Source organism: Paroedura picta, chromosome 10, assembly GCF_049243985.1.
Source record: "Paroedura picta isolate Pp20150507F chromosome 10, Ppicta_v3.0, whole genome shotgun sequence".
In the NCBI taxonomy this organism is placed as follows: domain Eukaryota; kingdom Metazoa; phylum Chordata; class Lepidosauria; order Squamata; family Gekkonidae; genus Paroedura; species Paroedura picta.
The window spans coordinates 88,158,716-88,174,464 of record NC_135378.1 but is presented as its reverse complement, the minus strand read 5'-3'; the positions used below and the strand labels follow the sequence as shown (position 1 = coordinate 88,174,464).

The window sequence follows — 15,749 nt, the reverse complement described above, 5'->3', positions numbered from 1 at the left end:
TCCTCCGGGACATCTCCAGTCCTTAAAGAGGTTCCGAAGGGCTGTGCAAGTTCTCTGGAAAGTTCTTTGAGTACCCTTGGGTGCATTTCATCCGGCCCAGGGGACTTGAACTCATCCAGTGCAGCTAAATGCCTCTCGACAACCTCTCTAATCATGTTAACCTGCCACCCAGACACTATCCTTTAGCTACAGCCATCTCTAGATGTGCCTAAACACTTTGACCTGTGGGAAAAAACAGATATAAAATAGGCACTAAGCCTTTCTGCTTTCTCTGCATCCTCCATTAGAGTTTGTCCATCCGCACCCAACAGTGGGCCTAGTGCCTTCTTTACTTTACGTTTGCTCCTCACATAACTGAAAAATCTTTTCTTGTTAGATGAACGATAGGGATGTGAGTGTCCTGCATAGTGCAGGGGGTTGGACTAGATGACCCATGAGGTTCCTTCCAACTTATTCAGTGATACTAAGTAAAAAAAAAGAATCCCCTCCCTAGGACATGGTACAATTAAAAGTTGCTGGTATTTGAACTGCAGTTCCTGATCTGCAGTCCCAATAGTCCGCATGCCCAACACCCCTCCTGCCTTAGCTATGATTCCATCAAGTGGCTGGTGAAACCTGCAAACACAACGCTTGCCATCCCCAGCCTTGGAGATTCCTGGGGATTTGGGGGAGGCAGAGGACAGAGTTTGGGGAGGGGAGGGAGGTTGGGGTGGTGGAGTGATGCCATAGAATCTGTCTTCCAACACTGCCATTTCCCCCCTGTAACCTGAAGGTCAGTCTTACTTAAAAAAAAAATCCAGGACCCACTTTGAGGTGGGCAACTCTTTGTGCTGGCAGCCTAGTCTGGATGCCCTCAATGCACTTGCTCAGCATGCTTCTTTGATCAGAGCTCTTCAAAAAGGATGTGGACAAAAGTGAGAGGGTGCAGAGGAGAGTGACGAAGATGATCCTGCGGCCTGGGGACCAAGTCCTATGAGGTAAGGCTGATGGACTTGGAATGCTCAGCCTGGAGAAGAGGAGGTGGGGAGGGGACAGAATGGCCCTCTTAAAGTATTTGAAGAGGGCAGGGAGCAGTTCCTGTTGGCAATAAAGGAGAGGACCAGCAGTAATGGCTTTAAACTATGTGTAGAATGGTAGACATGAGCCTCTTGTGGTGCAGAGTGGTAAGGCAGCAGAAATATTTTCTGAAAGCTCTGCCCATGAGGTTGGGAGTTCAATCCCAGCAGCCGGCTCAAGGTTGACTCAGCCTTCCATCCTTCTGAGGTAGGTAAAATGAGTACCCAGCTTGCTGGGGGGTAAACGGTAATAACTGGGGAAGGCACTGGCAAACCACCCTGTATTGAGTCTGCCATGAAAACACTGGAGGGCGTCACCCCAAGGGTCAGACATGACTCGGTGCTTGCACAGGGGATACCTTTACCTTTACCTTTAGAATGGTAGACATGGGAGGGGGGAATTTCAGCAGTGGAGTTGCCTAAGGACATGGTGAGCTCCCCTTCACTGGCAGTGTTTAAACATCAACTGGACAAATACTTATCATGGATTTTCTTTGGTGATCTTGCATTGAGCAGGGGGTTCCAATTCTATGGTTCTATATGGCCTAGGTGAACAGAACCCCCATGACAACTGGGAGTTGTTGGCTCTTCTTTGGGTGCTCTGGCTGTTTGGTTCTTGGAGCCATTCAGAAGAACAGACAAAAGGCAGATCCAACGGGAAAGAAGATGATTACTGGGTTCCCCAGAGCTCCTAGTATGTTTCTTACGTCTGTATTTTCTTCTGAGGAACTTATCCACCGCTTATGCGGAGACTTCAGTTCCTATGAAGTTTCCCAGCAGGAACTGGGACTGTTCCAGGCTGGGAAAACTGTGGATGGGAAAGTTTAAGTCTGCTTTGTCAAACATCCACATTGGCCTTCATATGCCTTGGAATTAAGTTTCCAGCATGTCCCTCCCATTCATATCTTGCGGGCACTCAGGTGTGATTAGGTCACAGAGCATGGTTTTGAGCCAGGCCGCTCCTATTTTCCTTGCCTGGCCCCCAGCTGTGGGGACCACATTTACATTAGCTTTCTCTTGGCCAACGGAAGCAGAACGAGCTTTGATCTCTCCTCCTACATCTGCTGCCCTGCCCTGACTGGTTCCAGAGGCCTTTGTTGCTCTGGAAACTGGCCACACTTGGTCTCAGCATGCCTGCCATGCCTGTGGTTTGGAATGCTCCCGGAATCCCAGTACGTAGTAGGCCCTATGTGCAGAGCCAAAAGCAGTGTTTACCACCAGCAACAAAGAGAACAGGTCAGGTTTACAGCATGCTCAGTGCCACTGAGTGCAGGTAAGCCCTGTGGCTGTCCTGTAGAAGGGAAAGCCAGGAGATCCTGGGGCCTCCTCTCTGTTCCTTCCTTTCTCCCTTTGTTGCAGCCTGTGAAAGGGGGCTTTGCTCGTCTGCAGAGATGTCTGGCAGAGCTCCGGGCCTTCCCAGCAGAAGGGGTGTTTCAACCAAAGGAGGATGCCGTGACCCAGGCTGTGAAGGACGGGCTGCAGCAACTTAAGCAGTTGACCAAGCAGAGCCCAGCAGGCACTTCCCTGAGTAGCTCATTCGTTGAGGTAAAGTGGGCCTGAGAGGTGGCCAGGGTGCTGGGCCCAAAGGTTTGGGGGACCTTAAGGGAACTAGAACTTTGACTCCACCACTGAGTAGAGAGAAAAGGGAGATGTCTCTTTTGGTGTCTCTCACTCACATGATCGGCTGCTTCTCCATGGATAACCACCTGGACACAGCTCATCCCAGCTGCCCTGAGTCCCGCAAGGGCTTGGGGAGAGGGAAGCTGCTGGCAAGCCATGCCCAAAGGACATCCCACTCCCCGTGCCAGCCAGGCCAGCTCGAGAAGCACACTGAGCCATCCAGTAGGCACAGAGTGGTGTTGCTCTTCTCGGCTTCTTTTTCCTGCAGGTGTAAGTGCAGCTAGGGAGTCCAGCTGGGGAGTTCAGCACCTGCCTCACAGGGGCTTGCCTGCCCAGGGTTATCCCCACCACCACCACCACCACCATGCTGATACTTGGGCAGCCTTTTGTTCCCTCCTAACAAGGGAGCCAGGCCTCCAGTGGGACTGAGAGTCCAGTCCCAACTTGCCTGTTCTCAACAGGGACTGCTCCTTCAAGGGGAGAAGGCACAAAAACATTCCCCCCCCCCATGGAACCAGCAGCAAGCAGAATGGGAATGGGTCAGGATGACATCCACGCACGCCCCTGGTCCCCCTGCCCCTTCCCTTCTGCAGTCTCTTTAGACACCTACCCTCCCTGCAGATGCAGCAAAGACCTGACAGCTGCCCTTTCGCCATTCTCAGCTGTGCCACGAACTGAAGCTCCACCACTACTCAGCTGGAGGAAGAAGCAGAAGGCCACTCAAGGATGGGGCGCGAGGGGGACCACTTGGCAAGTGGCGCTGAGCCCCAGCTCCTCCTCAGACCGGGGTGGGTCTGTTCTTTCTCTGAGTCTCCTTCAGGAGAACCACCAGATCATATCATAGAATTGTATCATAGGCACCAGGCACCTTGCAAAGGCGCCTGAGAATCACACAGGAGTTCCGGTCAAGTGTGGGTGCTTCCTGCATTTCCTGAGGTGGAAGATCCCCAGTAGTCCCTCGTGCTGGGAACCTGTCCCAGGACGTCCCCCAGCCCTCGCCACCTAAAGGTCTGCAGCATGCTTTCAAATGAGTCCCGTTCCTGGGCCTGGCTTGCTGTCCCCTCAGCCATGGAGCTGCTGTGGGGAACACTCTTAGGCAAGTCTTCAGCAGCCCACTTTAACTCAGGCTCGTGGTGTGCAGTGAGAAGGGGCCTTCCCTGGCACCCTGTTCCAGAGCTGCAGGAACTGTTTGTTGTACCTTGAAGCTGTGTGTTCAGCAGCTTCCCATTGTTTGGCCCTTTTAAGTCCACTGCCCTTCAAGGATTGCCAGAGGCCATGAACATCAGTTTGCGCAGAGAGAAGCAGCAAAGGACGGGAAAGACCTCCCAAGCAGCAGGAAAAAATCCGGCCAAACTGTGACTTCCTAGGCTTCTGGGCTCTGGCATGTGACGCTTTGGGGGCAGGGTTTGGACCATTGGAGACAGCCTACCAAGCTGTTGTTCAGCAAGAAACAGCAGAGTTCTATGGCGTTCATTTTAATCAGCCATGTTCCCCAAAAGAGTTCGACACCTGCCTCCCCCACACTCCCTTATCTTCATCACAGCCAGGTGAGATGGCTGTAAGACAGTGTCCTGCCCCTGAACAGCCACTCTGCCTTGTGGTTAAGTTGGGATTTGCCCCCAGGACACCTCCCGTCTTTGAACTGTGACATCATGCTGACGTAGCTGTACGTGTTATTGGTACAGCTGCGCTCAGGTTGCTGGAACGTGCTAGCCAGCGTTCCCTGCCTCAGGGTTTGGAAGCGCAATCGATCCCCATCATCCCATCGGGTGTGGATATCAAATGCCTTCCTGGCTGGGACCCACCATCACGCAGCACACGGGGGGGGGGTTCTTCTGAGTCACGGCAGCATGCCCCCTCTTCCAGGTCACAGTCCTGACCAGCCAGGTCGGCACAGAGATGGTCAAGCAACTGGAGGCTGGGCTGCAGGGCATTGACCTGGTCAGTCTTCACCAGCTGCAAGTAATCGTGATCAGCAGGACTCTGTTGCCAGAGGCATCCAAAGCCAAGGGGATCAGCCATATGAGCCAAGGGGAGGCCAGCGGCATCGGTGAGTCTGGCCCTTGTGTGGGGGGTGTTGGAAGGATTGGCAAAGGCCCCTGACATGAGGAGCTGCCAGTCCTCAGAGTGGGTGCTGGGGACCTCCGGAGAACAGCCTGGCAGGGGCCAGGAAGGTCAGGTGTGCTTGACTTGAGGCCTTGCTGCTCTAGAATCTTCCCGATGGGCAGTGACATACCAGGCAAGGACTGCTCAACTTCCCACTGGGTGGGGGCAGGGGCCATCCCCATGCTGGGCAGTGGTTCATCTCCTTGGGCCGGGCCAGCCTTTGTGCAGCCAAAGGTCTGTGGGCCAGCCAGCCTGTCCCAGTTGGTGTGCACAGGCGATCTGGGGTTGCCCAGGCCTTGTCCAGAAGCCCCCCCAGCCTTGTCCCGAGACAAGTTTTCCCTCTTCCCCCTGTTGCTGGCCCTCCGGTAGGAGACACAAGAAGGCCTAATTGCCCTGCTTGGCTCTCCAGCATGGGCAGCACCTATCTAGCTGAGGGAGATAGCTAACCCACGGAAGAACACGATTCAGGGGAGCAGAGGCATGGGAAGCCCATCCAGTCAAAGAGTGGAGGAGGTGGGTGATGCCACAGAAGCCACGGGAGTTCCTCTTCTGCAGCCTGAGGAATGTGAGCACAGCAGTGCCCTTCGGTCTGCTCTGTGGACAGGCATGGGAAAGACTAAAAGAGCCTTGTCCACAGTCGGGTCTCAGTCCCTTCCAAAACCAAAAAAGGAACAAAACAAAACCTTTACAAGTGGGAACTCATAAGTTGAGCTGTACAATAAAATATTATAAAAACAGTAAATATTTATTGTGGTGCACAATTTAAAAACAGAATAAAAACTACATAAAAACTATACAGAACTAACTGCACATAAGACCAAACGTGTTTTGACCCTACTGGGTCTTCTTCAGTGGTCAGAATTATAACAATACATTCTATATACAAAGTCTGAACTAATTATAAAGTGTAGCTGAGTGGGATCTGTAGATTATGGCTTCAACCAATATGTAATTTTTGTTACTTTTTGACAACCACCTCCTATGGCATATGCCTAGGCTCACCACTCTTCGCTATCATATAATTCTGTGCTGAGAGTGTATCTCACGCTGGGAGTGGTTCCAGCCTTGGTGGTACCCATCCATCTGTCCCTGGGGGATTCTTTCAATATTTGCAGCAATGAGGTCCAGACAGGATTTAGTAGTCATCGTGGTCACCAGAGGAGCATCCCTTGGCAAGTGGGAGGTGCGCAGAGCAGATTCCCTTTCCTGCACTTGGAAAGACATCTGGAACAGAGGTCCCCTCCCCTCCACTTCAGTGGCCATTTTACTGAAGGATATTAAATATTGGTTGACTTGTGGTAAAGTCTTAATATCCTGAAAGTTAGCCTTAGTATGGCTAGTCAGCACCGTGTGCAAAGTGCATGCGATGAGAAAACAACAAACAAAGCAAGGGCACTTTCACAAACGGAGTACTTAACTAATATAGTAATTATTTATTAGAAAACTTAATTCTACATGCTGAGAGGTAAAGATAAGGTTCCTATCCTAATCTAAATAGCTGGATGGAGAGAAATGCTTGTCCAACTCCTGATGCCCTGAATAGGTCACTGCGCTCTGCAGTGGCTAATAGACTGGACATCCCTGGGCCACATGAAGTCTGCCTGGCCCTGACTCTGGCCTGGTGGAATGAGCTTCCAGGACAGCTGAGGGCCCTGCTGACTAAGGAGCTATGTGCCACAGGGCCTGTAAGACAGCTCTATTGCCAGGCCTTTGGTTGAGGCTGGACGGAGTGAAGGACGATCTAGGCCCTCCTCCAGGATGTCATATTGTCATCTTCCCAGGTATACAGTGCAAGGGTGGGGGAGGGGGTAGGAGGGCTTTTTATTGTTATATTGGTTTTACATGTATGCTATATCTGTTGTAATCTGCCATGAACCAGCTGTGATGGGAGCGACAAATATAAATGTAATAATAAAGTTAGAGTGGTTTCTCAGTTGAACAGGTTTCCTTTGGAGGTGGTGGGTTCTCCATCTTTTGAAAATTTTAAACAGAGGCTGGAGAGCCATCTGACAGAGAGGCTGATTCTGTGAAGGCTCAAGGGGGTGGCAGGTGACAGTGGATGAGCGATAGGGTTGTGAGTGTCCTGCATGGTGCAGGGGGTTGGACTAGATGACCCAGGATGTACCTTCCAACTCTATGATTCTATGAAAATAAATAAAGAAATTGTGTTGCAGGCTTTAGGAATGGAGAAGAGAAGGTAAGATCTCTGGTAAGAAACTGGAGCGTTTCCAGAGGAGGGCTACGAAGATGGTGAGGGGTTTGGAGGCCAAGTCGTATGAGGAAAGATTGAGGGAGCTTGGTCTGTTTAGCCTGGAGAAAATACAACTAAATGTGATATGATAACCATCTTCAAATACCTGAAGGGCTTTCATATAGAAGATGGAGCAGAGTTGTTCTCTCTTGCCCCATTGGGTCGAAAGACAACCAAAGTATTGAGTGGCTGTCCCTTGGCATCCAAAGCATCTTTACCTTCCACATTTATGAAACGCTGCAGGAAAGGGCATCCATTTAATGCATATGCCTGTGGTTGTTACTCCCAATTAAATCCACTTTATTTATTTATTTGGATTTCTATACCGCACATTTCTTTGCAGCTCTGGGCAGTTTGGGCTGCGTTAGCATGGATGGGCAGGCACTAGAGAGAGGGAAGGAAAAACGGAGATCAGGGTGAATAGGGTGCAGTTTGGATTTCACACATTTGGCCAGGCATGTGAGGGACATTAAGCCAAAGTGTGTGTGTGTGTGCGGGGGGGGGGGGGGTTGCACAAGAAGGGTCCAGTTCTACCCGTTGGCATCCAGCCACAAAAAAGACACTCTGGTGCGTTCCTTCCTTCTGGGCTCAAGCAGCATGAAGGACAGCTCCCCAGGGCGTGGCTGCAATTCATGAGTTGCAGCAGTAGTGAAATTGCATTGGAAAGACACACAGCCAAGACCAGAATAAGGCCACATAGAAGCAGAGTTAGACATTTAAAATCAACACAGGATCGGTGTTCCAGCGGCCCAGGACTTTGTGGCTTAAGGCCATCTGGAGAAAGATTTCCACAGTTTTTGTGCCTGAAAAGGTAGCGCTCCTGGGGATGCCAGGACTAGAATGGGCCTCTGCTGCCACCCACTGGATGAAGGGTCCGTTCCTTCAGGCACTCCCTCTCTGCTTGTGGGCGGTCTGCCCTTCTTTAGGTGTGCGGACGGACGGACGGACAAACTGTGGGAGAGGCAATGTTTGGATGGTTCCTCCTGGGCTGCTGGGTTGGAGACAGGGGTGGGAGACCTGTCCTCCTCTGGCATTTCTGCCTGATCCCCCACGCTCGACCTGGACCGGGGGCTGAGACCCTCTTCCTGCCAAGCTTTCTATTGGTGGCCAGCTACAGCAGATCTCCCTGAACTGGCTTCCCGAAAGTCAGGAGAGTCTTCACTTTGTTTCCTAAGGCTGTTTTTCACAGATGGGGAGATTTTCCAAAGGACATCACTTTGAATATGCTTCTCCCAGCAGGAGAACGTTGTGCCGTGGCAAAGGAAATGCTTATCGTGCTCACTCTCAGAACATCAGCCCTCACTCAGCGATGTAGGAATATCCAGCCTGCCCTTTCCCAGTCAACAAACCCTCTGCACAATAATTGGCATGTCAGATTGTGGGACTTCCATTCTCTGGCTAGCAGATCCCCTCTCAGTCGTCTCCTCTCCAGGATAAACAGACCAAGCTCTCCCAACCTTTCCTCATACGTCTTGGTCTCCAAACCCCCACCATCTTTGTTGCCCTCCTCTGGACACGTTCCAGTTTGTCAACTGGGGTGCCCAAAACTGAATATAGTACTCCAAATGAGGCCGAACCAGAGCAGAGTAAAGCAGTTCCATCACCTCCCGTGATCTGGACACGATACTTTGATACAGGCCAAAACCCCATTTGCCTTTTTAGACACGGAGTCACACTGCTGACTCACATTCAGTGTCTGGTCTACTAAGACCCCTTATACTACTGCAAGACAGTCTCCCCCATCCTATAATGATGTGTTTGATTTTTCCTACCTAAACACAGAACTTTACATTTTTCACTATTGAAATTCATTCTATTCACTTTACCCCAGTTTTTCCAGCCTGTCAAAATGATCCTGTATCCTGATTCTAGTATGTTTGCTGCCCTCCCTCAAACAGCAGAAGACAGGATGGTCTCCCTTCCCTTGCAGAGACCACCATGCTCCTGGGCACAGCCATTGACCTCCAGGTGGTAGAAGACGACCTTGTGTCCTTGGAGACCTCCTTCAAGGCCTGGCTGCACGAGGCTGGCACTGACCAAGAGCACTTCCACCTCCTCTTGCCTCCTGATGCTGCTGGTGCCGGCCTAGGTAAGTCGCTCACCTGGCAGCTCTGATCTGCCCTGGCGCAGGCACAGGGTGGGCCCAGAGCAGGCTCAACATCTGTGATGAGTGTGGCCATCCTGGCCGTTGTGGGAGCAGCCCTGGAACATGCCCAGCATGAGTGAGAGGAGGTCGGTCTGTGCCAGAGCAGCCCACTCCCCTTGTGGCCGGAGAGAGAGCCACCTACATTGGGGGGAGGGGTCCTGGCTCTGACTGCAGAGGTCCTTGTTCAGCCACTGCAATGGCCGGCCTTTGGCCAGCCCCACCATCCACCATGGCAGCTAATCCATGTTTGCACACACCAGGCTGGGCATTGTGGCACTGGTTGGCTGCTGTGCTCTGTTGCTGCCCTTCTCTGACAGTCCCACCGTTCTACCATGCTGCTTTCAGAGGCCATCTTTCCAAACCCCTGCTTGCCGCAGCTTCATGCCTGAAAAGCAAGATGGGCTGTCCTCCCCGTGCTCACTCTGCATCCTCTGTCTCTCCAGCATGTGTGAAGTGTGACATCCAGGAGAGGCTGCTCGACCCTGCTCTGCTTCCCACTGCCTTCCATGGCCACCAAACAAGCAAGCAGGATGCCACTGGACCCTTCTGGATGAAGGATGGCGATGGCTTGGCACCACTCAGGCTCCGGGCTGTCAGGTACTTGGCAGAGAAGAGAAGAAGCACTGTCTGGCAATGGCTCCCACCTCAAGCCAGCCCAGGCCAGCTCAGCTGAGGCGCTGGGTGCTGCTGTGCTTCCTGGTTCCTTCCAGCAGCCCCCAGAGCAGCTCCTTGGCTTGAAGTGTGGCTCCATGCCCCTGAGGGGGAGACCCAGGCTCCACTTCACCCTGGCAAGAATGCCCCCGCGTTGCCCTCTCCTCTGCTGGCTCTTCCCTGACTCCCCCTCTCTCTGTCAGATCAGATCCTTGTGGTTTGCAGCAGCAGCAGCAGCAGCAGCAGCATAACCTCACCCAGTTCCATGGCGTTCCAGAGTCCAGTGCGTCTGTGACACACTGGGCCGCTGCAACAAGACATGGCTGCCTCTGACAGGGAAGGTCGCTTTTTAGGGAGGCTGGGGCACTAGGGTAGTTCTCCCCCTTTGGAGCAGATGGGCTGGCCACTGAGCCACAGTCAGGAGGGGGGCCAGTACATGGCCCATAGCTTGGCTAAAGGGGGCAAGCGAAGGCACTTCCCCTGGCAACATGCACTGACGGCAACAGAGAACTCCTGGATAAGGAGGCTGCCAAGTGAAATCACAAAAAACTCTCAAAACCTTTTCTCTTCTTTGGAGCCCAGCCAGGTCCTCCGGATTTATTTCATTTTCAAGGATCGTTCCTCAGTGGCTAGGACTGCATTTACAATATTGATTGATTTAATGAATGTATATACCACTCCCCTAAGGCAAGACAAAGCCTCAGACTCAGTTAATTTCAAAGTGCCCGCATGGTCTCCAGACACAATAAAATCTGAATTCTATTAGGGAAGGAAAAGCCTTCTCCCCCTCCTCCTGTCGGAGGACCCAGTCTTCAACAGAAGCATCCTTGTAGACATGATTTTATCCAGTTCACATGTTCAAGTGACATGTTCTTCATTATCCTACTACTACAGAGCACCTAGAATGCTGAGGGGCTTCAAATGCCAGAAAGGACCCACCCTTTTCATGGATAATGAAGACTTTAAATCTTATCAGGTGGCTTTAAAGTTTTGAGAGTTTTTTACAATTAATTTGGTAGCTCCCTCACAATGGTGCTTCCTGTTTCCTTCCTGGCAGAAAGAGCAGCGTGGAGGATGCCACAAGGGTCAGCACGCTGTAGCCCTTGGAGCAAGAGGGAGCTGCATCTCAGGCTGGCCGTTTTTCACTGTTGCAGGGTGCTGAAGGTGGAAGGGCTGTGTGCCTCGCTGCTCTTTGGGATTCCTCTCATCATCCGGGCCACGAGCTGCTGGCGGCTGAACTGGGATGAGCTGGAGGCCAACCAACACAGCTTCCAGGCCCTTTGCCACTGCCTGAGGGTGAGTCTGGAAGAACTGTGGCAGGCCAGGGCTGTAGTCTGCGCCAGGAAACCTGCCACTCCACTCCACGTCTCCCCCCAAGGACAGGCCAAGCTAGTCTGAGGGCTCTGACTCACCCGGGAGCCCACAGGAGCTTAGGGTAGCAAGAAATGATAAACACAACAAAAAAGGCTTTAAAAAGTAAAGGTATCCCCTCCTGTGCAAGCACCAAGTCCTGTCTGACCCTTGGGGTGACGCCCTCCAGCGTTTTCATGGCAGACTCAATGCGGGGTGGTTTGCCAGTGCCTTCCCCAGTCATTACCGTTTACCCCCCAGCATCCAGCTGAGTACTCATTTTACAGACCTCGGAAGGATGGAAGGCTGAGTCAACCTTGAGCCGGTTGTTGGGATAGAACTCCCAGCCTCATGGGCAGAGCTTCAGACTGCATGTCTGCTGCCTTACCACTCTGCGCCACAAGACTCTAAAAAAGGCTTTCGTTATGTTCAAAGAAAGAAAAAGAATAGGGATGTGGTAGGATCACTGCAGGGACAAGAAAGTGACATTATAACAGGTGATGAAGAGAGGGCTGAACTGCTCAATTGCTACTTCTCAGTTTTCCCTTGTGAGGGAAATTGTGCTCAATTTGGCAAAATAATTTCATGTGATGAGGTAGGGAGTTGAGGCCTAGGATCACGGTAGGGGTAGTCCATAAACACCTAGTTTCTTTAAGTGAAACCAAATCTTCTGGGCCAGATGAATTGCATCCAACGATACTAATAGAACTTGCAGATGGAATTTCTGAGCCTCTGTCCAATATTTTGACAATTCTTGGAGAACAGCTGAGGTGCCAGAAGACTGGAGAAGGACAAATGTAGCCCCCATCTTCAAGAAGGGGGAAAAGGAGGATCCGGGTAACTACTGACCTGTCAGCTTGGCGTCTGTAGCTTGCAACAGGATGCTTTGGGCTGATCCTGAATTGAGCAGGGGGTTGGACTAGATGGCCTGTATGGCCCCTTCCAACTCTGTGATTCTGTGAATATTTTAGAATAATCAAGCAGCTAGCTCTTGAGCAGCTAGAGTTGATGACTGTAATTGCCAAGAGTCAGCATGGCTTTCTCAACAAGAAGTCACGTCAGACAAAAGTTTTCCCTTTTTTGAGTTACTACCGAGAGCCTCTTGTGGCGCAGAGTGGTAAGGCAGCTGTCTGAAAGCTTTGCCCATGAGGCTGGGAGTTCAATCCCAGCAGACGGCTCAAGGTTGACTCAGCCTTCCATCCTTCCGAGGTCGGTAAAATGAGTACCCAGCTTGCTGCTGGGGGGTAAACGGTAATGACTGGGGAAGGCACTGGCAAACCACCCCGTATTGAGTCTGCCATGAAAACGCTAGAGGGCGTCACCCCAAGGGTCAGACATGACTCGGTGCTTGCACAGGAGGGGATACCTTTACCTTTACCTAGCTGGGTCAGGGGAATACCGTGGATATAGTCTCTCTCACTTTCACTAAAGTTTTCATAAGGTCCCATGATATTCTTCTTGACAAGTTGGTAAAATGCAGTATGGATCCTGTTAGGTGGATCAAGAACTCATTAACAGATCGCATCCCAAGGGTGCTTGTAAATTGTTCATCATCTTCTTGGGAGAGAAGTGGCGTGCCTCCAGGACCTGTCCGGTGTTGTTCAACATATTTAAAAATGCTTTGGATGAAGAAAAAGAGGGGGTGCTTATTAAATTTCCTGGTGTTACTAAACTGGGAGGAGTAGCAAACACAGCAGAAGACAGAATCAAGATACAAGATCATCTTGACAGACTGAACAACTGTGCTAAAATGAATTTTAGTAGTGATAAATTTCAGTACTGAAAAGAAGGGGGGCTCATCTGGGCATCAGAGGTATTTATTTTATTATTTTGACTTGTATCCCACCACTCTCCGTAAACCCGTGGCGGGTTACACAAAAAATAAATTAAAACCCCTTTATAACAGTCATAAATCCCCAATAACATAAAAATAAAAACCCATAAAATGGCAGCATAATCCCCAATCTGTTGAGGTACTGTTGGGGTCACTGTGGATGGGCAGGTAGTTGTGAGTTTCCTGTATTCAGCAGGGGTTGGACTAGATGACTTTGGAAATCCCTTCAAACTCTATGATTCAAGTAGGTGTCAGCCTATAAAAGGCCTCCAAGAGCAGACAATGCCTGACCTGTCAGGTGTGCAGGAGGGATCTGCTGGGACCAGGGTTGCCAGCTCCTGGTTGCATAGTTATTGGGGGGGCGGGACCTCAGTAGGGTGTGATGTTCTTCCAAAGCAGCCATTTTCTCCAGAACCAATCTCTGTCCCTTTGCTGAAATAGTGGGAGGTGCCCAGCCACCCTGTGGGGGTTGGCCAGTCCTCCCTCGCCCATGAGTCCACTGCTGCCCCAGCAGCCCAGCGAGAGGCGAGAGGCCATGGTTCCCTTTCTCTTCCAGGAACGGGGGTGGGCCCTCCTGGCCCGGAGTGAGCATCAGGAGATGGGGTGTGGTTGGGGCCTGCCAGCAGGCTCCTTCCAGGTGCTTCTGCCTTCCACCTCCGCCTCGCTGCTCCTCCAGTCCGTGGCTGCCCGAGAGCTCCTGCTGCCCTGCACCTTCCCCCCCCTTCCCGACGACCTTCCTGGAGCAGAAGTCAGCAGGATGGAGGTAAGGGGGGGGGGCACACGGACCCCCCCCCTCAGCTGGTCATCAACTGGGATTCAGTCACCAACAGCAGCCTGCTGGGTCCCAAGAACACCCCCAGAAGCAGTGTCTGTCTGCTGAGGGTCCCTTGGTTTGTTCTGGCCGAGGAGCCTCGCCTCACACTTCCCTTCTTTACGGGGGGGGGGGGGGCACAGCCATGTGGTGTAGACTGGGAGTGCTTGGGGCAGGCAGGAGAGGGACTACCCCCAGTCCATGGCCTCCTGCCTCTTCTTCTTCTTCTAGGGCATCCTGGAGGGGCTGCAGGTGGAGCCAGCCTACAACCCGCTGAGTGTGGCCAGTCACCTGTACCAGGTGCTGAGAAGCAGACTGGGCCAGCCACAGGCCTCCAGGGCACAGCCAGCAGCCGAGCGGCACCTGCCCCACCAGGTACTGTTGGGAAGGACCCAAAGACCCGGCTTGAGGCACCATGGCCAGCATTGACTGGTCTGGGGGGAGAGAGAGAGAGGTGCCTGCAGCGCTGCCGAACATGGCAGGCTCAGCCCTTCTTCTTAAAGTATTTAGCCCCTAGCTGGTCTTCTCCTCTCCCCCCAATGTGCCCCTTTGACACAGGCTGACAGCAGCCATGAGCCACTCTGGGTTCCCGGCAGGATCATTGGGGGGGGGGGGGGGAGGGAGGGGAAGGAGTCTACCTGCAGCACTCCAGTCCACCGCCTCTTTGCCTTCCTTCTGTCCACAGCAATCCAGCCGGCAGAGCAAAAGCAAAGTCCGGGTGACTGTGCCTCCCCTGCACATGGCCCCCCCTCCTGCCAGCCCTGGACCCCGTGCTCTTTGCGCCAGAGAGGAAGAGGACTTCATGGACTCCTTATAGGACCAGACTTCTGTCCCCCAGGGGCTGCACTGTGCTAGTGCCCCCTGCCCAACATCCCCCCCCTACACACACACACACACTCTCTCCAGGAGGCCCGAGCTCTTCCTCCCACCTCAAGCCCTCAGGCTTCAGGACCTTCCACCCTGGCTCCATGCCGACCACTAGCGACTGCTTTGCAGGTCCCACTCCCATTACTGCCCCGTGACCAGGCAGCCATCCTAGGCCTGGAGAATTGGCTGTCCGCCAGTTGGGCCCGAACCCCTTTGCCAGGAGGGCCAAAAGCCATGGCAGATGCTTTCTGCTCTGGTCATCCAGCCATCCCACCCATGAGCACCACTGGTAGGCTCCTTTCATGGGGGATCTCCCCAGGGATAAGGCCCATGCTTCTCTCCCCCTGCAGCCATCCTTGGAGAGCACTCTGGGGCACAGGCCCAGCCCTTGCCCTGCCCTGTGAAGCAGCACTGGCCACACGCAGGGCTGGAGCTGATCCAGGAGGAGGGCGCCCCCATCCACCCTGGCCACAGCAGGCTTTTCTCAGGTGTGGGACCAGAACATCCCCCACACATCACCTGGCTCAGATGGGGCACGGAGCTTCCCTTACTACCCTTCCTTGGTATGGGGCTCCACTTGAGCCAGGGGGGTCATTCCCTGCAGGGCTCTGCTCCGAGTCCCCCTCTGCTTCCAATAAATGGCTTTAGAACGAACGATGCAGTCTCCCCTGCAGCCTCTCACTCCAGGGCCCACAGCTGGCACCAAGCGTTGCCCTGAAAGAGCTATGACTGTGGGCCAAGGCATGACACCCTCCTGTGCTCCTGCAGTCCCTAGGAGAGGGCCTGGGCCCTGCTCCCTCGGGCTCCCAAGGAAACACAGGTGGGGTCAGTTCCTGACTCCAAGGTCAAGCTTTTGGTTCTCACTGGAAGCAGGTCTGGCAGACGGGAAAGAGGCCTTGCGGAGGCCAGTCCCAGCGTCTTGTGCCAGACCCCAGGGTAGCCTTCAGCACACACAGTGTCCAGCCCCCCTCCCCTTGCAGTCACCTCCTGCCCCCCAAGGGGCCTTGCAGGGCACACTTGGTTGGAGCAGGGGTTCACAGGGAATGCCCAGAGCCCTA

At 52.9% G+C, this 15,749-nt stretch overlaps 1 protein-coding gene across 5 annotated transcripts in view; it reads left to right on the top strand.

Moving 5' to 3' along the window:
* The window catches only part of M1AP (meiosis 1 associated protein), a 28,149-nt gene extending 12,735 nt beyond the window's left edge, over positions 1-15,414 (top strand). For 4 of the 5 annotated variants that reach the window (XM_077301433.1, XM_077301430.1, XM_077301431.1 and 1 more), the window contains exons 3-10: positions 2,415-2,600; positions 4,542-4,725; positions 8,963-9,121; positions 9,622-9,775; positions 10,984-11,125; positions 13,570-13,776; positions 14,056-14,199; positions 14,510-15,414. In XM_077301433.1, the coding sequence (XP_077157548.1) occupies positions 2,415-2,600; positions 4,542-4,725; positions 8,963-9,121; positions 9,622-9,775; positions 10,984-11,125; positions 13,570-13,776; positions 14,056-14,199; positions 14,510-14,641 (1,308 nt within the window). In that variant the 3' untranslated portion in view covers positions 14,642-15,414. The remainder of the gene's footprint in view (positions 1-2,414; positions 2,601-4,541; positions 4,726-8,962; positions 9,122-9,621; positions 9,776-10,983; positions 11,126-13,569; positions 13,777-14,055; positions 14,200-14,509) is intronic. The other variant, XM_077301434.1, reaches the window with a different exon arrangement.
* Positions 15,415-15,749: the final 335 nt, after the last annotated feature.